General features: G+C 38.8%; 1 protein-coding gene across 7 annotated transcripts in view; it reads right to left on the reverse strand.

Moving 5' to 3' along the window:
* Positions 1-2,393: 2,393 nt before the first annotated feature.
* Positions 2,394-23,988, reverse strand: part of LOC121733529 (tensin-2-like) — a 119,118-nt gene continuing 97,523 nt past the window's right edge. For all 7 annotated transcript variants that reach the window (XM_042123819.1, XM_042123801.1, XM_042123810.1 and 4 more), the window contains 11 exons: positions 14,018-14,612; positions 7,732-8,022; positions 7,315-7,440; positions 6,932-7,058; positions 6,466-6,608; positions 6,036-6,202; positions 5,351-5,600; positions 4,769-4,925; positions 4,253-4,428; positions 2,860-2,974; positions 2,394-2,455 (listed from right to left, as the gene is read on the reverse strand). In XM_042123819.1, the coding sequence (XP_041979753.1) occupies positions 2,417-2,455; positions 2,860-2,974; positions 4,253-4,428; positions 4,769-4,925; positions 5,351-5,600; positions 6,036-6,202; positions 6,466-6,608; positions 6,932-7,058; positions 7,315-7,440; positions 7,732-8,022; positions 14,018-14,612 (2,186 nt within the window). In that variant the 3' untranslated portion in view covers positions 2,394-2,416. The remainder of the gene's footprint in view (positions 2,456-2,859; positions 2,975-4,252; positions 4,429-4,768; positions 4,926-5,350; positions 5,601-6,035; positions 6,203-6,465; positions 6,609-6,931; positions 7,059-7,314; positions 7,441-7,731; positions 8,023-14,017; positions 14,613-23,988) is intronic.

Here is a 23,988-nt window from a genome sequence, read left to right on the forward strand (position 1 = left end):
TAGCGGTCTCATAAAATATTTTATATACTATTTAGTGTGCACACTGTTCACTGTACTCCTTCGACTAAATTAAGTGTGTTGCATCATTGTTATTTGTGAATTGTGACACACACAAAATATTATAATTATGTAATGTGCGAAATATAATTACCTATTATAATCGTCTATATAAGTATATAGTTTTTAACCCCCCTTAAAAAGAAAGACTTGGATTATATTTATCCGAAAAGTAAAAAAATTTAAAAAAAACGGCACATGTTTTTAATTTTTTATTATTTTAACCAATAAATACATTATTCACAACAGTTACTAAATAAATTGTTAAATTAATATATTCACTGGGTTCACTGAATCCACTTTAATTATTACTTATAATCTATTAATGAAATAAAAATAAGGCATTTCATGGACAGCTAATTTAATTTCATGTTCCTACTTCAAAGTGCAATTTTTATCCTGTTATGGTAGCATGCTTACTTCTAGCACCAGTTTAGCTGTGGCAGCTTTGTTAGGCCAATTTCGACTATTTCAGTATAGACAACTATGAACTATACGTTTAAGTAGATGGTTATTAACATAGTTAGCTTAATTTTAATATGTCACTTCATTGTACTTGTCGACACCAACGTCCAATAACACTCTTTCTAGACGTATAAGCAGAGTTTCTAACACTAATAAAATATATTAGCTGTTGTGCTTATATTTAATGCTCCTTATGTAGTTTTTTATGTTTACCTATCTACTTTTATATTATTGTATTTCCCTAGTATTTCCTTACAAAATACATTTAAATTAGGCACGCATGATTTTATATTAATTTTAATGAGACTAGTTAGTTAGCTTACGCTTAATAATATTTAATACATTTTAATTAATGAACGTTAATGTATATAGTAGTACAATATTATACTTGGTGAATATGAAGCGTACTAATTATCTTTGAAACTCATTCTTTACCTATCTACTCAGTTGTTATAATTCACAAGAGCTTTATAACCTCACCAAAAGAAAAAATCTTCAAGTGACAACAGTGTCGATTATAATACTGCATGCCGCATGTTATAAGCATCATGGATTACAAGAACTTTTTATACCCGGCTCATGATTTACCAATACCTGCTAATAATTCAAATTCAGCTACCTACTTGCTAGTAATTTTATTGGTTATGTAGATCTTAAGGTGACGCCGCGTTAAAGTAAAAAATAGTTTTGGATCATAGAAAACAAGAAATTGAACAGCAAGAAATGGAAAGGGCGTAAGCGACAAAATGGTTTTTGTTAATTTCATAAAAGCTATGGGCAAATTATTCTGTATGCTTGATAGAGGAAGCTTAAGAGCTCACCTGACTCTAAAAATCAAACATCGTCCTTCTCTCTTCACACTCACGCCCGTCTTTCATATACCAGGTGAAAAAGGACGGCGCGGAATCATCGCCGAGTTAGTTTTACTTGAATAAAAGACGAACTATAATGATTATGAAAAAAGTGTTTTGAGCAAATGTAGGTTTTATCAATACCTTTTTAGATATTAAAAAATATTAAAGAAAAGACAGCAAACTTCGAAGATCCAAGCAAAAATGTGTCTAAAACAAGGTTTTTTGAAAAAAGAAACTATCGAGCCTTTTTTGAGTAATCGTGTTTTCGTCTTGAGCATTTAATCTTTATGAACTGAAGTTACTTGTGTCAAAAAATCAGTTTTCTAGACCTTATAGATTTTGAGATCTAGGTTAATGTATGTAGTCAAGTTAGGGTCATATGGGCTCTTAAATCACTCTCCTCTGTTGGCAAAATTAGAATCCCCGTTTTTATAGAGGTCTTTTTGATTAATTATTCTGTGTTATAAAAGTTGACAAATCGTGTTATCCTATGAGTAATTCAAAGATGACATGATGAATACTGACAATGAACTTTAATTTCTTAAATTTAGTCATTGTTGAGAAAAATCGATATCGCTGCAGCCAAATTATCAAGGCGTCACCTTAATATTTTTACCTTATGGGTATTATCTATTAACTATAGAACCATTCATAGATTTTAAATATTATTATGTTAAATAATAGTGCAATGGTAAATCATATCTGGCAAACAAACTATCCTTCGCCGAGTTTAAAAGTGAACGCAACGTTTTTTTAAAACTCAACACAAAAGTTTTTAGTAATTTTATTTGAACATTTGAAAATTGAACAAAATATTTATGAAAAGATGCGTTCATTTTTTAATTCGTAAATTAAATTACATAAATTATTGGTATAACACAAAACATTATAAATAGTGGAATATATTCAACAGTAGGTATTGTGATCTTCATTCCTCGGTGCGGTAAATATTCGTAGACTTGCACTTGGTGTTACACACCTCTACGTTACATCTGAGTATTTCTACTTATTCAACTTTTCAAATAACTCTTGGGAATTCCTCAAATTATATCTCGTTTCTGACTGTTTCCCAGAAGAGCCTGTAATAAAAAATAACATGTTTAAGACAATTTTTATGTAGTACGTTAAAATTTAAATGTTTTTAAAGTAAGTCTTGCATCGCGATTCGCGATTATGTCCACCATGAGCTCAATATATTATAGTCTGTCTACAGACCGCGATAAATTCAAGTTGCATCGCCCCACTGTACCTACCTACTTGCCTATGCAAAATTGCAAGAAGACCATAAATTAGTTAAGTATGCCTTTCAGTAAAAACTATTTCGCAATTTTCAGTTCTGTTCAAATCTTTTGACTGTTTTTAATAAACGGCATCGCACCTGCAGTGAACTCTTTTAATGTGGCGAGTGTCCTTGGGCGACGGTAGTTGCTTTATATCAAGTGACCCGTTTGCCCCGTTATTAAAAAAAATAAACACGTCGCACCTTGTTCACGAAGTTGACGATGGCGGTGGCGGGCTGCTCGGGCTCGAGTTCGGCGAACACGTGGCACTGGTTGTCCGCGCTCGCCGACAAGCGCGCCACGAACGCGAACACGCGCCTGGAAAATGGAAATACGCACACGTTAGGACCCTTCTACACGACGTTTTTTTTTACGCTCGTTTGTATCGATACAAACGCAAGTTGAACGCTCAGCAAACGGAAGAAAGCCAACACGTTTCATACTTTAGTCTTTATATGTACCAAAACGCGATGAAAACGCGCAGAAGACGAGCACATCAGAAACGCGCGTCGTTAGTGCGCAAAAAATAATTCGTGTGGAAAGGCCCTTACATAACACCGCTGGAAGTTTGGAGTGGCCAAAATTGGAACACGCCGCGACTGTCTCAGTTTTTCATGAGGATGAAATAAAAAGTAATAATAGTGTTGATAGTTCTGATTAGGTACGACTATACGCCAAAACATAACTTTTAAATTGTAATAAACAATATTATAGTCAGGGTTCCCTAGAACTTTTTTTTTACTATCAAGCTAATTTTTTGTGAGTAGCTTAACGGCGGAACCCTAACCAGCAGATTTTTTGTATATTGATAGATTCATAGTTATATCATAATTTAAGAGTAACGTTGTCCTACAAATAGAAAAGCCCATATTTTAGGACCATCAAATCAAAGTATGAAATCCTTTCTTTCTCTGTTAGATACAAATTTCAAGATTTTTTGCAGATAATGTTGTTCGTCTTATCAAAATGATAGCTTCATTTCAAAAAATTAGCTTGATAGTAATAAAAAAAATGTTTTAGAGAACCCTGATTAATAAATACAATGAAAATGTAAATATTCAAAGTTGCTATTACAACAATTAATAAGGCTCTATTTTATTTAGACTTGTTAATAGCGGTCAATGATCTCTCCATATTAATAACGGATGGCATATGGAACGAGTTATCTGGTTGAATATTCATGATTTCTGTTATAATGAGGGTAATCTATGGCATAGAGTTTCGGGTTGATATCAAGCAGATATCTGATCGTCGAGATAAATTATTACAACTAACACTACAACAGATATTACTTGTTACCATTAGGTGCTACGTGGCAACGTAGCTACAAAACGCAAGCGGCATGAGTCTAATCAACTCAAACATGGAACATGTTAAATAGATCCTGAAGGACGGCAATGGGCTAAGGTATATCGCACATTTGTCAGCACCGAACGCACCTATAGTTCACGAATGCGGGGCGTACGGTCCGGACGAATGTGCGAGTGCGAGATTTAACATCATTTTATACAACGAATTCTAAAATGCGGCGCGTACTTGCTGATAAATGTTCGATCAACCTTATAAGGTGACAGCTCCAAAGAACTCAGTACTCACTTATCAGTCCTAGCCCCGTGTTCATCCACGTATGTGTAGGATCTGTTGTCGGGGTCGAGGCCGGCGTGCGACACGTTGCCGGCGGGGTAGTGCCGGCGGAAGAACAGCTTGCGCGCCGCGTCCGTCAGCGTGATGCCGCCGCCGAACACCTTGAAGTGCACCACGTGGGCTGCACCCTGTGAAGTGCATACACGCTGTTATCGAATGGCTCCCGGATAAAGGATATTTAAGCCAAAAGGTTTGCAGTTTTTCGGAAATATTTTATGAGCTTACCGTAATAAGAGCCAGTGAATCATTTCAAAATAGAACGATGACGTTTATCAAAGGAAGCGACTATGACGTATTAAAGAAGTCCGTGAATTACACATAATTCACGGACTTCTTTTACGTGAATTAAACAGAAGAAATTCTAATGAGTAGCTTGCAAATACGGATGTTTATAAATGTTGTATCAATTCAGATGGGTGGTAACGCTAGGGTTTGTAGTTGGAGATTTTATAACAAAGAGTAATTTACCTTCTTCTGTAAAATATTAGACACTGCACGTTTGACGGCGGCAGGGCCGGTCAGCGCTTCAGTGTTCTCTGAGCCCAGCAGCAGCACGTTGCACGCCGCGCCCGTCGACAGCAGCGCGCGGGCAGCGGCGCTCGCGCCTCCGCCGGTCCACGGGTCCCTGAGGAAATTACGTTAAGTTCATAAGTACTAACTTAATCCAGTTCTAACGAAATTTAATATTATGCTAGTAGTTTAGATTCTGTATAAAATACAATCTACATCATCTATGTAGGTTCCTGTTATGTGTTAGGGTTGATTCAGACCGCAACGCGACGCGTAGGTGCATTTCTAATCAATTAGTATGGATTTGACAGATTCGCAAGACGTTTGACGCAATTGAAATCTGTCAAATCCATACAAATTTAGAAATGCATCTACGCGTCGCGTTGCGGTCTGAATCAACCCTGACAAATTTTTCTTAAACACTAAATTAAACATTTTGAAAACAAAAATGAAATCAATAGACGTTGGCCATATCTACTTTTCATGTAAGTAATATTGAATAGAGTATTTCTTATAATCTGTGCTATCTTCTGTAATTACCTCTCCGGCAGTCTAAGCGGCACTGGCAGCGCGAGCGGCGTGACGGTGTGCTGGTAGACGAGCGCGGACAGCGAGGAGAAGACGGGCTCGTCGGGGCAGCCGCGCAGCCGCACGCCGCGCGCCGCTGGCTCCACCAGGAAGTGGCGCACGCCGCCGCCCGCGCGCACCGCCAGCCCGAACGCGCCGGGGAACGAGTTCGAGTCGCGCACTATGAACGCGCCTTCTTCAAGTTGTTGTAGTGCTGCCACCGCTACGGACAGACGATACATGTGATATCACTTGCTCAATATATTATAACCAGCGAAGAAATTGATTCGTAGGTACGCAGTTGCCCACAACTAGGTCCCAACCTACGTCATTCGGTTGAGTTGTGTCAATTCGGCTGGGTTTGATATGACGCCACCAACTTACGCAGTTCCACCAACTGCCTATGAGTCAACTTCTCTGATAGTATAACAGAAGGCATGCTGGTGACAGATTTCCGTTATCAATTTGTTAAATAGTCTATTCTGCCAAATTTTCTATGATGATTTTTTGTCTGGGTCTGAAGGTAAGCCATAGTGAGCCTTTGATGTTTTCCATTCTTTTGTTGTACACGATTATCTTCCTCCCAAGTATAAGTTAATGTTCCTCAAGATCTAATATGAAGCAGTCTTAACGAGAGGAAGGGTGTTCAGTAACTCACCGTCATCACGCGAAATGTTGGGCTTATACCAGTAGTGGCTGGTGTCTCGTGCGAAGCGCACGCGGTCCGGCGCCACGTGGTGCGGCTCGGGCGCGCTCACGCTCGACCGCCGCGACCCCGTGCTGTACGCGCGGTACTCCGACTCCGGGCTGCTTTCGCGCTCTTTTCTGTAATCAAACAATAATTTGAGTTTATCTAGGAATGATCATAATCAACATTAATTGTGTGCACTGCAGCGTACACAATCGTAGCACATTCGGAGGTTTTCTATAGTTGCCTTATGTGTCGAGGAGGTCATTCGTAAAATATGTATTTGAAAGCCTTCTTTTTTGCCTTAAGATTTTCTCTTCAATCATGTCATTTTAACAGACTTTACAACTATTTCTATCCATAATCTCCATATTAATGAGTAATAAAGTTCACTACATACCTGGTGACCGTGGGCGAACGCGGCGGGCGCGCGGAGAGCGAGGGGGTGGGCGTGGGCGGGTACGGCGTGCGCGGTTGCGTCGGGAACGCGGGCGTGGCGGCGCGCGACTCTGTGTGCGACCAGCTCTCGCATCGCTCGCGAATCTGCACATACAGTAGTTAGCCTGATTAGACAGGAAATAGAACAGAAAAGAGTCGTTATAATATAACGTCAAAGATGTATAGTCCGTGTCGTAAATCGAAGTGCCGTAGAGGCTTCGATCACTAATAATATATTAGTGATCGAAGCGTAGAGGTTTCTAATATATTTTAATAATACGCGCTCTCGCGCTGCTATGCGAACAGCTCAGATACGTATAGTGGTAGGGATGATTAAAAAACTTTAATTCTGGTCCTTGTGAATGATTAGACTGATTGGACAATATTTGAAAATTTCAATTGAGAAAAACTTTTTTCTATTAACTTACAATAGGCTCATTGTTGTTAGGCTCCGCTAGTGACAGTAGACCGGGCGCTTGTGTACTCGTCGGTGTTGTGCTGGTACTCCACTCGCGCATCGTCATCTTTTCATACATGAATTTCCTAGATGAGGTTCTGGAAGAAAAATGAAAAGACGGTCAAAGAGGTTAACTGGTTAACACATGTCTTGTCAACAACAGATTATTATTATTACTCGTGTACCCTTTCTTTAGGTAATATCCTACTTTGGGCCATGGTGGATAATCACAGAAAGCGCTATGATTACCACCGTGACTGCGCAGTTTTTTACATTGCGGGGAATGGACGTTTTTTGCCTGTAATTGTCCATAATGCCCCAAAAGCCAACTTATAGAGGCCGTGTAACACCAACCTGTCAGGAGCTTGCGGACTGACGCTATCAGTCCGATGCAGCGTCCGCGTGTTGACGTGCAGCGGCACGCTGAAGTCATCGTCGTCGTCGGCGAATGCGGTCGTGTCGCTTGTGTAGCCGTCGACGCTGAAAACGAGGCGTTATTGAATACTAATCTGCGTATCTGATAGGACTACCTATATGCTAAAGATATTTCACGAAAACTCGAAAAAAACGGGAAAGGCTGAAGGCCTCATCCTCTCTGAAAGCCTCATCTTAGCTCATACACTTTTTTTAGGAAGCTGTCAACGATTTTCAGGTCCGCTTTATTTAATAGAAAAGGAAGTACTGGGAAATGTGGGGTGCTTTGTATTTCACAGTTCCTCCTTTTCGATGATAATAATATCAAACGATGATAGGTCAAAAAGTCTAACTCACCGATGACTTGCAGATCTGCGCACATGCCGGGAAGGTGCGTCCCACTCGAGCGGCAGTCGAGCGACCCTCTCCCTCGCTTCCTTCTTCTCGCGCAGTTTCTGCTGCTGTCTTTGGAGCCAGGTGAGTCCCGAGCTCGGCTCGTTGTTGCCCTCCGACCGCCTGGACTCTCGCGACCTTAGAGTGTCTTGCCAGCCGATAGTACTATTAGAGCGCAGCGTTCCATTTTCGGATATCGTTTTCCTTGCGCTGCTCGGCGGCCTCTCGATCCATTCGGCGTCGCCGTTTACCCATCTGTAAAGAACGAGAATTTTTGTTTTAAAACTTGAGAAATATGTCGTCAGGCTTAATCAAAGATGATTGCTCCGATAATTTCCTAGTTTCTTTCAATGAAGTAGCAGCTAGTTTGTATCAATCGGCTAACAGTAATGCACAGTTGCCGGGAACCGGGTATCATTAGAAAGTAGACGAATGTGCGCTAATGTGGACATGGCCATGTGTACGGCGATGCCCGTTTATGGAAGCGTTTATCTCGAAATAGCAACATTGTTGTTTGGGTCACGACGGTATGTTACACGACACATTTTAAACGCCTATCCATCGTGTGTTGCGAAATTTCGAGTTTTGCAATAACTGAAGATAGCGATGTCTTATATCTCCAACCATGGACTGTGCCGAAATTTTGTTTCTCTGGGAAAAAGAGCCACGACAATTTTTATGTCGATGACCGCGAGAGAAACCGCAAACTAAAGCCAGATCAAATATAAATCAGGCGCAAATTAGCCAAAATATGACGTGGATAAATGTCGGCGGGTCTGCGGCAGTCATGTGGAACGTCTGACCTATTATCGACTCTACAGTCTGCCTACGCCCAGCTCGGTGTAATTAGACCTAATATTATTATGTCGATGATATATTAATAATTGATCATAATTCATAGGTAGACGGTAGTCGGTAGTATAACCTTTTTATCAAGTATATAATACTTAATAAGAAGCGCACAAAATAGAACAAACTGTTTATTTTTCAACGTCTAAAAACTAGAGTTCTATAATGTCACCTGTCTTCATAGCGTCGTCCCTGTCGTTATCATGTTATGAAAATCTATATTACCTGTCTATTCTCTTAAAACGAAATAATCGTCATACTACTTCACAACTCAATGTGCTTGCTAATTTAATTATTAATTTAAAATAACAGCGTCATTTAATTCGTAATGAAGTGCGAACCAAGCACTTCGCTCATTAATGGACTGGTTGACAAAGAACTTCTTTAATTAACTTTCAATTAACCTACTTAACATTGCAATTAACGATGATACGTCCGGTGTAATATATTAGCGTAAAACTCGATCAGACCTCAATTTCGCATCGATAAGATTGCAAGATAGAGAAAGTTATCGTGTGATTGACATGCCACAGTAATCAGTGTTGGTTGTTCCCGTTGATAAAATATTGACTACGAAATATACCAAATGGACATCCATACTTACATTATAAATGCGAAAGTAAGTCTGTCTGTCTGTTATCCCACGTTTAGCAATTTGTATTTGGTAAGCAGATACTCGAGTGCCCCGGGAAAGGACATAGGATACGTTTTGTTACTTTGAGTACGGAGATATCTGCGGTTACCGCACGATAAACGAATTTTGGCGCAACAGAGTTGCGGACAACAATATCTATAGGTCTACCAGGATCTAATGGCAAATTTGGATGGCAGATTTTCAAGAAATATCCTTGATCATATTAGGATAAAATTTTATATTTGCATGTTTGACACACATAATCAGCCGCTATAAGGAAAAAAAGGATCAAATATTTTATTTCAATTACCCCGGTATTGCTAGAGTCAATTTCTTTTCTCACTTTTTGCCATCAGATCCTGGTAGACCTATAATATTGTTATATTTAATCTAAAATTCGAAGTTTTTCGCAACTTTGTTCACGCAGCAATTCCTTTATTGCGAAGGCACCGTACATTTTCGAGGGAAGAAATTGTCATAATAATTATTACGTTCTTTTACAGGGCACTTTCACAGTATCTCAGTGCCCATCGTTTTGGGCGTGGAGACATAACAGACATACTGTATATATACTTTCGCATTTATAATATTAGAAGGTAGGTTAGGTTACCTGTTGCTTAGAATTAATTGGTTCAGGTTTGTAAATAGAACATGACGCCATATTAATTTGTTTAAAACTACCCACCTAAGGGTGCAGTTGTCACTTGATTGCCATTTACATGGCCTTGACTCACATTATACATAATTATACCGTCATAGTGCTACGAAACAATACATAAAATGTTTTTTTCTGTAAACGCTTTCATTTAAATATTATTTTAATTTAAACAAAAAAAAAAACTAAACGTAACGATCACTAAAAATGCTCTTATGTCTAGTCGCCTTACAATAATATGTACATCTTTTTTTGGCTTAAAGAATATTCAATTATGTCGTTTTACAAGTTTATTTAATTACTAGCCGTCCCGGTGAACTTCGTGTCACTTTAAAACCTTCCCTGGACTTCTACGTATCCATTCATTCAATCCATCCAACACATTTGGAAATCCATTTTTATATATAAGAAAGATGTACAACTCTCTATTTTGGTTAAAGAATACTCAAGACTAAAACAGTTACATAGCGATATTGTCCATTTATAGAATGCCGAGTTACTGGACGCAGTTGTTCAATTAGCACCCACGACCATATGAGAGCCCACACAGTGATCTGTCATTTTTGTCGCCAGCTTGATCGCAAATCGCAGGTTTCCGGGACCCGAGGCGATGATGTGCACCAGTGTTTTTCAACCTGTGGGTTGCATAGCGTATGGGAGCGTCTGTTTATCGCCAGAGGTCGAAAAAACTATTTCATTAAAAAAACAACAAAAATGTAAAAATACTAAGTAGGAAAATTTGAACTAGATATATTAATTATTCATAAACATACAGGCATGATAAAAAAGGTGGGGGGGTCGCGAATAATTTTCATCCCAGGCATTATATTATAAAAGGTTGAAAAATACTGATGTAATCATAATAATTAATAATAATAGTACGCGACAGACATCCTCAATCCAGCATCCCGAAGCGAATGGTGCATCGTGAAAGAAACTTGTTCTTCTACAGGATTTAGTAACACTTTTATCATACGACCTTAGAAGTTAGAATTTATCCATAACTTTGCATATAAAATGTTGGAATGGTTGTGAATTGAACGTAAGAAACGATTTGTTTGTACCGAATGCTTGCAGGACAACGAATTTGCATTAAGAATTACTTTTGACAAGTTGATGAATGGATACGATATTGCGGCTTGAAGTCGCCTACATTATAAATTTTACTAAGCACAATAAAATGTTCAAATAGTAAAGATCAGTTACAATCAAAAGATCTATTAATAGCAAAGTCTACATTGGTCTTAATTGAGCCAACAGAGCATTTCTAAAGTCTTGTGAAATCAAGAAGATAAAAGAGTTTTTGAATTTAGTTATAGGTAACCTACTAGGTAACGTAAATATTGACTACTAAACATATAAAAATATCAATACTGTTTAATTGTTTATTAAATACAGTGAACAGACGTTATACAAGGTTTTAGCCTTGTCTGTCAAACATGTATAATATAACTTTAACGTCTGTTTAATATACATCTTGTATATTTTATTACTAATCGTGTATAATTTATTATGTAGAGTGCGGTTAGATTACTAAATGACGCCCGCAAAATGCGTTTATCGCCCAGTAGCAGTACATTTTTCCTATATCCCATGTCAGGCCCGGGAAAGGGCCTCCATACCCAGCAAAATCTGTTCAGCGGTTTGGACGTGACGTGGTAACAGAAGTCAGTATGGACCTAATGCACACATCAAAGATGTAGAGTACTCGATCTCAACGCATAGTGCAGTAGAGCCGATGAGTTAAGAGACATTACGCATCTTAATTGACAATGAAGTGGGTCAGGCGGAACGCGGCTAACTAAACGAACCGACCAGCGCGTGTCATACTCATACTTCGGCTCCAGGGTTGTCAGGTCACCAAAAAGAAGATGGAAAGTTATTGAAATCTCTTATTAGAGACATAACAACTGTTGCGAACTAACTGAACAGACCAGCCAGCTTAGCTGGATATGTAGTCTTATATTGTGTTTTTTTTTGTCTTAATATTAATTAGTTGCATAAAATAAATGTTAAAATCAATCTATCAGTGAAAGTATCTTCATGTAAAATTTTAGACAAAAGGTTCTAAAAAATCCGGACATGCAACCAAAAAGTTAACGTCCGCGCTTTTTTTTCTGATCTCTGGTAACCCTACCGTACCCGATACTGTGTCGCAACGACCGGCGACACTGTCTTTGTTCCCACGATATCGACTGCTTGTGGCTTATGATACTTTAGCTCTATAATTTAATACGAAAGCTCGTAAAGCGCTGTTCGTAAGCACTTTGAACATAGAGATCGCTATTTGTAAAATATAGAGCTTTATAAGCATGAATTGAGCTTGTCTCTACATATAGCTCCGCCCTTGCTCTCGTCGTATTCCAAATATGTAGAGCCGTCTAATTCAATGAAAGATCGCTATTGGTAAAATATAGAGGTTTATAAGCATGAATTGAGCTTGTCTCTACACAAAGCTCCGCCCTTGCTCTCGTCGTAATCCAAATATGTAGAGCCGTCTAATTCAATGTCGCTGGGTTGATCTGTGATTGATGTGTAGTTTTTCGACGTCGACCTTGATCATACCGATCAGTAAATAAACGGAACGAGACAGATCACGGAATGTAAACATCGCCATGTAGAGGCGCCTGGGCGGGCTGGCCTTCCGCCCACAACACAGGAACACATGTTTACACCCGACGTAACGACGACTGTTTATGACCCTATCTGGTCGTGTATACCGAGGTCATTAAACGCGTATCAATTAGGCGGCTTAAACCTAATTTATTGTCAGCTCTTAAAATGAAGAGTCTCGAGGCGACGCGACGCGACGGTTACGAATTATAGCCTCGTCCGCGACTGGTTTTGATGCCTTTTAATTAATTGAAATTTATTTATTTTAAGTTGTTTATGGACTGCTTTTATTTTATATGGTAGCGAGCAATTAAAAATCTCCTCTGAAATGATTTTCAGTTATCTTTTAATAAAGTCGGCAAAAACGCTTTATTATTCCGTATCGTATTATTAAGCTTTCTTCGTAACGTAAGGTGTCCTTAAAAATAATGCTCAGTTGAACATTGAACCTCCTCCATTTTTAGAAGTCGGCTAAAAAATAATTTTAAGTATATCAATCGATTTTTCCTACTTGAGATTAGATTTTTAAGGAATTTTCGCTTAGCTTTTAAGTGCCTAATTATTAGGGTTCCGTACCCAAAGATTAAAAACGGAACCCTATTACTAAGACTTCGTTGTCTGTCCGTCTGTTCGTCCATATGTCTGTCTGTCTATCTGTCTCCAGGCTGTATGTCAAGAACCGCTATAGCTAGACTTTTTCACAGATTGTGTATCTGTTGCCGCTCGTGCTATAACAACAAAGACTAAAAACAAAATGAAAATAACATTTAAGAGGGGCTCCCATACAAGAAACGTAAATTTTTTGGCCTTTTTTGCTCGTAATCAATAATGGAATTTAGAATTCACAAAATCTTTTATTATAATTATAATTTAATAATCTATATAATATATAAAACTCAATAGTGACTGACTGATTGACATTATAGTGATCTATCAACGCACAGCCCAAACCACTGGACGGATCGGGCTGAAATTTGGCATGCAGGTAGATGTTATGACGTAGGCATCCGCTAAGGAAGGATTTTGATCAATTCTACCCCCAAGGGGTTAAAATAGGGGATGAAAGTTTGTATATAATACTTCCTAACGCGGGCGAAGCCGCGGGCAAAAGCTCGTAAATAGTAATATTAAAATAATATAAAAAATTAACTGGAGCTCCCATACAAAAAGCCCACTTTTTGGCGTATTTTTTCTCTATAGCAGTACGGAACCCTTCATGAGCGAGTCCGACTCGCACTTGGCCGATTATTTTATATATTTTTAGCTTGAAAATATTTATTTCTAACATAAAACTGTTAAAATAAAATATTATAAAATTGATTAAATGCATTTTGTAATATGAAATACATATTATTTATATTTATCAATATGTAATAACTAATAATATTTCTAAATGAAGCCTGTAATAAAATGCAACATGAAGAATAGAATAATAACAAAGAAGTAAAGTAAGTATGTGAATATTACAGAGATGTAGAATTGTAGAGTATAGAGCTTACCTTCCGTTTGTCTGCGGAGATTCAGGCGGCGGGACCGGGGACACGGTGGTGGTGGTGACGTCCTCGTGCGTGAGCTTGCGCAGCGTGCGCGGGGACAGCGGCGCCGGCGGCCGGGGCTCCGGGGTGGCCGTGCGCTCGTCGTCGTCGTCCTCGATGGGGCGGTAGGGGCGCTCGCCCAGCGCCCGGCGCACGAGCTCGGGGCTGGCGAGGCGGTTGGCGGCGCGCAGCATGCCGGGGCGAAGGCCGGGCGCGCCGTACGTGAAGGGCGCGGAGTCGGCGCGCGCGTGGTACGGTATGTCGGGCGCGCGGTCGGCGGGCGACTGCGGCGGGTCGGGCAGCGCGCTAACGGTGCGCAGCATGTCGCCTAGCAGCGCGTCCAGCTCGTCGGGCGGGCTGGGGGCCGCGCGCCGCCCCGCCGACGAGATGCCCGAGTCCATGGACGCGGACAGCGGCGACCCGGGCCCCGCGCGCACCACCGTGGCGTAGATGGACCCGTCCAGCGGCCCGAACGTGTGCGCCGCGCCCTCGCCCGCCTCCCCTGCCTCGCCTGCCTCGCCACCCGACCCCGACCCCTCTGCACTACCGTTGTTATCCCCTGGAGACAAACTCATGCATTTAGTGCTTAAGGAATTTCCAATTAATTTAAAACTTAGGTCTGTCACGTAAAAAAAATATCTCAAAAGTTGGCGTATAAATTAAACACTATCCTATTTAAGTTTGTATTACTAATTCAAATCACACGCACAGTTTATTTCGAAAGAAGCGAGATAACTTAGATGACGTCCTTCTGCTACGATCGGCGGAGAGATAGCTGCGCTCGAAGCTCGGCACGAGCATGTCTGTTATAGAGTTGTCGCTAGTTTTATGAGAGAAAGCATTCATTAACTGTTTGTAAACAGAATTAAATGGCCGAGACGCGCACTTACGGGGAAGGCGGACGGCTTCCTTAAAAGGACCAAGTTCGTTTCCCGTTACCGAGTCCCGGCCGACACCGTTGTCGCGCGGAATGCTCCACCGATCTCCTAATTCAATCACCTAACTCGACGGCTCCGACTTACGAGTTACTTACGAGCGGCCGAGAATAAAATTAAAAAGATAAATCTGAAATTACCGGACGCGAGTTCCGGGCGACGCGACGCGAACGAAAGTGAAACGTGAAGCTTATTGAGCTTATCTAATAACTTAATAAGTAAAAGCTCGTGGTAAAATAATAAAAAAAATTAAAACATTACAAATCGCACGGACATGCAGCATGCTAAATTGAGGCTCGTTAAAAAGCTATTCATTTTGTTCTCAGTCGCTCACAATGGTTTACTGAATCTGTAGCAGGACAATTTATGCTCGGGCTTATGTTAAATACCAATTAGGCGGCGACAGAATGTTTGTGGACTCGAACTTTCTACATGTGAAATACTCCTGTCGTTACAGTAAACAAACGAAACACTGTCTTGGAAATAAGCGATGCATGTAAATAAGGATACGGGGTTTCGTCACACGCGCCATACGTAATGAGCGTTTTATTTGCCGCACGGCGCGGCGCGGGCGCGCGTCTCGTACGCGTTTGTTTATTCTGCGAACCTCGCGGCATATTTCGATAGACATCTGGCAGGGAATGCCGTTTCGACATCGAACTAAATGCGAGCTTGTCAATAACGCAATTAGCGTAAAGTTATCAACGTCACCGCGGTGAGCGCCAACCGCCGAAAGTCCGAGCGTTTTGAGGGAGAGACGTGTTATTTTGGTGTGGTTTACAGAAATAACGGGCCTAGACGAGGGCCTTGCGAAACCGACTCTAGGACAGGAACCGGACCAGACAAACGGATTATGGAACCGACTCGACTCGGGACGTTTACTCTAGGAATCGGAAAAAAACAAGGCCGCGGTTCTTGTTGCATTTTATTCAATAGATAAAGGGCATTCGGAGTTCAGTTAACCCAGCGTTTATGTTTATGTCACGATTCAATAATAATATAATACTAGAGATCGCCCAATGGTCGAAATTCGACCTTACCTACAACGACATTAGGACTGCTAAGTACAGTACTACTAAGTAAAAAAATATTGACTTCATCATAGTCTTTCTTTTTTAATTTTTATCTCTGGGACTCAGCTGATCTCAGACTGGCTGTTTAAGCATTGTCTAATAGCTGCTAATAGTATCTAAAATTAAATAAAAAAACAATAATCCATTTTCAATTTGTCAACTTGTTGTCAACGGACTTCAATCATAAATAAAAGAGCATAATTCGTATGTATAGGCTTGTCACTCAAAAATCTGTCATCTTTTTAGTAGTATAAAACGTTACACATACTACGACATATTATGTGTAACGTTTTATTTGTTAAAAATATATATGATAAAAGCATAATTTTAAAATAATATTAGCTCGATGCACTCCTTCCCCATATAAACTGTAACTGTGCGAAATTTCATGCACCCACGTTTCCCCATTTTTCGTAAAAAGGGTAACAAAGTTTTTCTCTCACGTATTAATATATAGATTCTATGTAAGTTTATTCTAATACGACAATAAGGTCACTCGATAGAGACAACACGTGCGTATGAAAAGTCTTTATTTGAGAAGAATGTTAATTTGTGCCTAATTTTACTTAATTGGTTATGAGTTATGACTTATAACAAATTAATTTAAATCGAAAAAGTAATTGTTTTGAATAAAACACTCGAATCAAACATAAAACAAAGATACTCTACATTTACATTCTCGTATTAACGAAGTTAAGAGAGCTATAAATATTAATGTCAAAAGGTTTTGTAAAACGATAATAACAATTTATTATTGACATTTAGTTTGGATATTCAAATAATTCACAAGACATTAAACCCTTTAAGGCCTTAATACGTCTTTATTCCATGATTCGTGATGCCCCGAAGTCACACAGAACGTTGGAAATAACTCTATCTACTTATGGAATTTAGCAAGTTCGCATGTCTACCTGAATATTCGTGACTTGACAGGAAATAAACATCTCAAATGTTCTGTATAATAGCAATATTGTTAAAATACAGAGATTTCTTGCATTTACATTATTTTGAAGAGTAGAAGATCAGGATAAACAGCTCTAGCTGGTTTTGAGGTTTATCAAAACTTTCGAAAAAATGTTTTTAACAAGTAGTTTTGGCACCTATCATCGCTATTTAATGATACGAGATTTATACTCGAATAGGGACAATGAAAGGTTTTGATGTCTTTGCAAGTGTATTTTTATTTTTTTAAGGAGTTAAATTAATTTACATTTATAGAGGGTATCATTCGTAAATATTTCAATTTTATGAATTCGTAGAATATTTCTTAACAGTCTACCTGTTTCCTGAACAGGTTTAAGCTGTGGGTGTGCAAAACGAATTCATTAAAATAATAATAGCTTACATTCAAAGATTGTAGAGCCTACAAAATAAAATATAGTAAGTACCCAACCATAATATTTTATATTAAAGATCGAAATACTTAATATTTTTTTAATTATAAGTTGTGACACGATCTTTATCGGATTTTTAAAAATAGGAGGATATGACAAATGATGTAACATATTGTCTGTAAATAGCCCACTTGGTTAATTACCGAGTGAAAACGAGCGGAACGATGGTATCCGACTTCAGATCAGATTAGTGGACGGATGTTGCATAATCGGTTATGCTTTACAAAACTTATACTAATATATTTTCCTGCGTAGTCTTTTCGGAGAGGCGAAGGATCCGAGTCAAGTTCTGAGCGGCTGTTTAGAAGAAAATATTTAATGGTAAAATTATAGTGATTAATCAATTTTACGAGAAACATTATGAGACAGTTAATTTGTCGAAACACGCAACATTTGTAATAATTTTGATGCTTTATAACACCTAATGGTGATTGGTGTCACGTTTTACAGCTCCAACCATGCTCCAACTATAAATAGTCGTGTAATGACATAAGTCGCTGCAACTTCAACTTGAGGTCGCGGGGTCGTTTTTATGAATGTAAAGCTTTTGTGACAACTCGTCGGCCTCCCTCACGTCGTGTCATCTCGTTATAGTTTGCATTGCGCGGACCGAATGTTAAAACGAAATGAAATACGAAGGTGAGCGGCGAGCTGATGTCATCGGGGTCTCGTTTCTGCGAACTTCTAAGCCCCGAAATTATTATTCAAAGTTGAATCCCTATCCTGGATATTAACAGGTTTTTTTATTTCATCCGCGACTTTTTGTTTCGGTGTATCCTCTTGATTTATGTTCATTACGGGGAACGGTCAAGGGCGAGCCACGAACAAAAACGACCAATTTGTCGACGTATCACGAATTGCACTTAGGGGAGATTCGCATTAATCTTACGACTGTCTGTTGACTTGAATACATAATATTATGTAAAAATACGTGACTCAATTTTGATACTAAAAAAGAATTTAAAGCTTTTGCAGAAGCGTTTGCATGTTTATAAATATTGTTTAAAATAAATGGTAGGCCACTGCCTAGATGAGACTAAGAAGTCTGCAATTTAACTGGCTTCGTCTACACTTCTAAGTTCTACAGCGTCTAAGCTGGAGTACAATTTAAAATATTAGTCATTGCCGATTACCTGTGAACACAGGTGCGACACAATTACATAATGCTACAAGCAGTTAATAACGAAATATTTGCACCATCTGTGTAAAGAACCATAGTTGAAATTAGAACCTAGGTACTTAGTATGATTTCTCAGCAGTTACTACTTACTAAATAGTTTGAAAAGTTTTAGTAACAAAATCTAGTATAGACAGATTTTTATATTATTATAGTAGACGTAAAAATGTGGTTACGGATAGAACTGTAACATCTAGGTACATCGATTGCTCTACCTCATATTTCACCTTATCATAGCATATTTCATGCAAAGACTTCTATTTAAACTGATGATTTCATGACGTATTATAGACAAAGTAATATCTATATTATGTTCTGAGCAGATATCAGATAGTTATCATACAAATATTGACACAGAGTATTAGATATAGCAAATAAGCTTACATGAGGCCAGAGAGCACTCCTCGTCTACTGCAGCCATCTGCGTCGTTATAAACCCGCAACTGCAGCGAACAACCACAAGTGGGTCATCACAAAACGTTATCAATCATTGAACCGGCACTATCGACAGCCGAATCGTATGCTGCACCGAAACTCCCCGCAGATGTGATCGAAACTCGGGCGTCGATCACTGCACTAATTTCTCGCGGTGTATGTTGACACACGTGCACACAATATGCACCTGCAGTATGGACTGCGCCGGGAGCCGATTTTACGATTAATGCGAGCGATTTCATTGACCATTTACCGGCAAAAGCCATATGCGAAAACGACCGACCAAAATCTAGAGTCCTACACATAAGCACAAAAACGTGTAGGTAATTTACGATCGCTCGCTTCTATAACAATACAATCTAATTTCAATAAATCTGTAGTATCATGACAATTTTATCGCTGAATCCTAGGAAAAAACTTTAAACGAGGTGAACAAACTCCGCCTCATGTTTTGGCGCCGGCTCACTCGATAATGCCATTCACATAATTTTACGATTGTCTACGGATCTCAACGTTTATTTTAAGTTCACAATAAATTAGGGTTTAGGGTTCGTAATGCGGAGCTACGGCCGTCGTTGACGAGGCGGTCAACGAGATCCGTGAACATCGGGCGTCTCGAATCGAATCGGGTTTAAGTGGAACGAACGCGGCTCCGAGGGCCGGGGTGTGACGAGAGTGGACATCCATCAGATCGGTCACAGATCCGTCACGCCGCTCAATTAGACGCCGATGCGCCGCAGCGGAAATAATTACGACATGAGCATCGTCAGCGAACATTTATCAACAGCACTCGAATTACGATACTCGTCAATATTAAATTGCTAGTCAGCTAAACTCACCGCCTGGAGGTCGCGAACCACTCACAGACTCGAAATCGAAAAGTTTTATCTCATGGGCCGCGTGAAGTACGTTACGATCGAGATGTGTAGGGGCACTGATACGGGAGATATTCTGGTGTCGGTGTACAGCGCGCGACTGGGCGGGCGGCGCGGCCGGCGGACTCCGCACCGAAATAGCCTCGCACCTGCACGACACCGAGCGCCGCCCGCCCGAGCCGCCCTCGCCCGCGCACCCGCCCTATTATACTATAAAGTACTAATTGGCTTTCAATTAATGTCGTCGGACTCCTCGTTTATGTAATTCGGTTAACTTTTTAGGTAGGCAAACGTTTAAAATCTTCAAAAATATAATTTATCGATAGTTAAAGTTAATGTAGTGTATAGCAGTTTAACTTTAGGAAGAAAATAATAAACTTTAAACTTTATCTTCATCTATGTAACAAACTTAATATTGTTAAAAAAAAATGGATTATTTTTTAGCGCGGTAGATGACAAACATTAATTTTACTCTACGATCATACAATAATAAGCGCCAAAATATAATAATATATACAACCTCACCACAAACTTCAGCCTAGCCTTAAAGTTGGTGAGGTTAAAATAGCAAATGGGTCAAGAGCCAAACGCGTGGTCTAAAAGCTACACGCAATAAAATTGAAGCCATAAACCAACCCATTACTGGTTATTAATGGCATTATGGTGATGCGAAGGACAACCTCGTTGACAGTAGAATAGAGGTTGGGAGTTCAATATTAATTTATAGCACCGTTTACGGAACTTAGGAAGTTTAATTAATAGTATGAATCTTAAGTAAGCGCTAAGTATTTAATACTCATTTATGACATCCAATTAAAATAAAATATTTGAAGTTATGTGAATAATTTATTTTGCAGGAGATACGGGAATATAATATTAGGAAGCAAGCAGTGATGATGACTGTACAGTGCACACACATTGATACAATAGGAGATAATATTACGCTAAGTTTAGAGCAGAGGGCGTTATTAGTACAAACAGTAAATAATCCGACCAAAATCCGACATATTACACACTACATATCAGAATATTATTAATGTCACTAAACGATGTCAAACGTCGAACGAAACTTTTTGTTTATTGTCTACTAGCTGTTGCCCGCGACTTCGTCCGCGTCAACATAGTATAGAACCAAAGATGGATATTCCGCTAACAAATATGAAAAAAGTAAAATATAACCTCCTCCTTTTTGGAAGTCGGTTAAAAAGTAGCCTAAGTTACACCTTACTATATCAGCTATCTACCAAAAAAAGTCCCGGCAAAATAGCCCCAGCCGTTTCAGAGATTAGCCGGAACAAACAGACAGACAGACAGACAGACATACAGACAAAAATTGTAAAAAATGTTTTTTTGTTGTAGGTATGTATCGTAAATAGATTCATATATGCATGTAGTAAAAAACGGTTCTTTCAACATTACAAACAGACACTCCAATTTTATTTATATGTATAGATGTATAGGTGCTTATGCTGTCTCTAGCGTGAAAAGTGAAAACATTGCAGTAATTATATTTTATTACCCATGAATAATTAACAATAAAGAAAAATTTACCCGTCCACTTGTAATAAAAGCCAATGCCCATTTTGTTTATTTGCCAACATTGCAGTTTCTCACATCACCAGTCGTAGTCGCGAACTAAAGTGTGATACAGATGGCCCCGCAATCGTCGCACTGCGCCCCAAACGAAAATTGTTTATTTTCGTTTGGGGCGCAGCGCAACGGATGTGAAACCAATAAAATGTACCCACTACACTAGGCACCCGCTGTGTAAACTAAATATAACACATATTAGTGCGATATTGCCCCTTATAAGTTTGCTAAATAAACAAAAACCTAAACAAACATTTTCAAAATCGGCGTCAATCAATCCAGTAAGTGTTAGATAAGTGGTGTTTAAGAGATGAGTTTGGGACCGAAATATATAGCGTATCGAGATAAAATTATTACTACATAGTCTGAAATCCTTACACAGACAATATTTATAAAAGTGTTAAGTGAAGCTTTTTCTGAAATCATCTATATGACAGTGGAATGTGGATAAATTATTTAAGGTGACGCCGCGTTTAAGTAAAAAACCGTTGTGGCGGTACGCACAATTCGCCTAACATTCCTGCATCGCGCTATCGAAGTTTTCTGAGCGCGTCGGTATATATACGACAGCTGAAATGTATCACGTGGGCTTCGGCCTGACCGAGCATAACACCTCGCTCGGTCGGAAGATCTTCCTTTGGCCACCACACGCATATCCCACACCGTGATGGATGTTTTAGATTGCGTGTTTACTATGAGAGGCCGGAAACAAGAAATGAAACAGCAAGAAATGGAAAGGGCGTAAGCAACAAAATGGTTTTTATCGCATAATTTAAAAACCATAAATATATTTCATATAAGCTATAGGCAAATTAAAGTGTAGGCTTGAACCAATCTATGTACAAATGGAAGCTTAAATCACTCTCCTCTGTTGGCAAAATAAGAATCCCTGTTTTTACAGATGTCTTTTTGATTGATTATTCTGTGTTATAAAAGTTGACCAATCGTGATATGGTATGGGTAATTCAAAGACAAAGACATGATGAATACTGACAATAAATAAATAAAATAAATAAAATAAAATATCTTTTTATTCAAAATGGGTATCATGATACACTTTTTGAAAGTCGAACGAAGAAACTACGTTGCCTACCACCGGTTCGGCAACGTAGTTTCTTCGTTACCACAATGAACTTTAATTTCCTAGCTTTAGTCATTTTTGAGAAAAATCGATATCGCTACAGCCAAATTATCAAGGCGTCGCCGTAAGGTCTGGTATCTTTGTCCGTCATTTGACATTCCAATGTATAAGACACAGACAGCAGATTGTGTAGTTAAATAGTCATGTATATGTGTAAATATTGTCATAAACATGATTTTGAATAAGTTACCATATTAGGAATTAAAAGATATTTAAAAATACTGTGATGTAAAACCTTGTTGGTTAGCCTATACATCTTTATTATCCAACTCAGAATTTACGTGCTTATTAAATAAATTGATTTGCGTTGTCTACTTAACACTAATAACATCTTGGTGTAGAAGTCATGAAATTCTATTCACTAATAACACAGAATAGATAATAAGTACAAGTACTAATAAGTGCGAATGTCTATTGACAATAGAAAGGCCCATTTAATATTCTTGTAGTCAATGAACCGTGATAATTTCAATTTGAGTATGTGGAACAACATAAATCACACTTATTTTGATTTATACTCTGCACCAGATCTCTCTCATTATATCGTAGGTAATTTTATTACCTACGTAGTTACGATTTGATCTAATAATGATAGCATCACAATATATTACAATTAGGAAAGACGTGTCATTGATTATATTGAGTAAACTAGTAAGAGAAAATACGGTTAGGTAATTATAAATTATACTAGATGTCCCGCGCGGCTTCGCCCGCGTAAATTAGAAATTTTACAGAATCCGTAGGTACATTTTCCCATAAAAAATCCCCCGTTTTTTCCACATTTTCCTGAGTTTCTTCTGTCGTATTAGTCTTAGAGTAATAATATAATATAACCTTCTCGATAAATGATGAGTCTTACTCGATAAATGATCTATCTAACACTGAGATAAGTTTTTAAATCGGACCTGTAGTTTCTGAGATTGACGCGTTCAAGCAAACATACTCTTCAGGTTTATAATATTAGGTAGATATAGATTTTTTTTAATTATCGCTTGACAAACTCGAGTCTCGATCTAAAAGACTATGAAATGGTATAATATGGTAGTGATGATGATGATGATGATGATGAAGAATGTAATTTGCATAGTAGCATATGCTTTCTGTTCTTAAAACAACGCCGAAACTCCCAAACTTGTATCTACAAAGAATCAGGAATTCTCTCAGCACCTTCCGAACCACGGTATACCAGGTATATCTCGGTGCAAAATCTTACTTGTTGGTAGCATATGCTTAGAATACTTCTCACGAAACCGAAGTCACCATATGTTTTCTTATAAGTTTTGAGGAGTTCCCTCGATTACTTATGGATCCTTCA

This window comes from Aricia agestis, chromosome 1 (assembly GCF_905147365.1).
Source record: "Aricia agestis chromosome 1, ilAriAges1.1, whole genome shotgun sequence".
NCBI classification, from domain to species: Eukaryota; Metazoa; Arthropoda; class Insecta; order Lepidoptera; family Lycaenidae; genus Aricia; species Aricia agestis.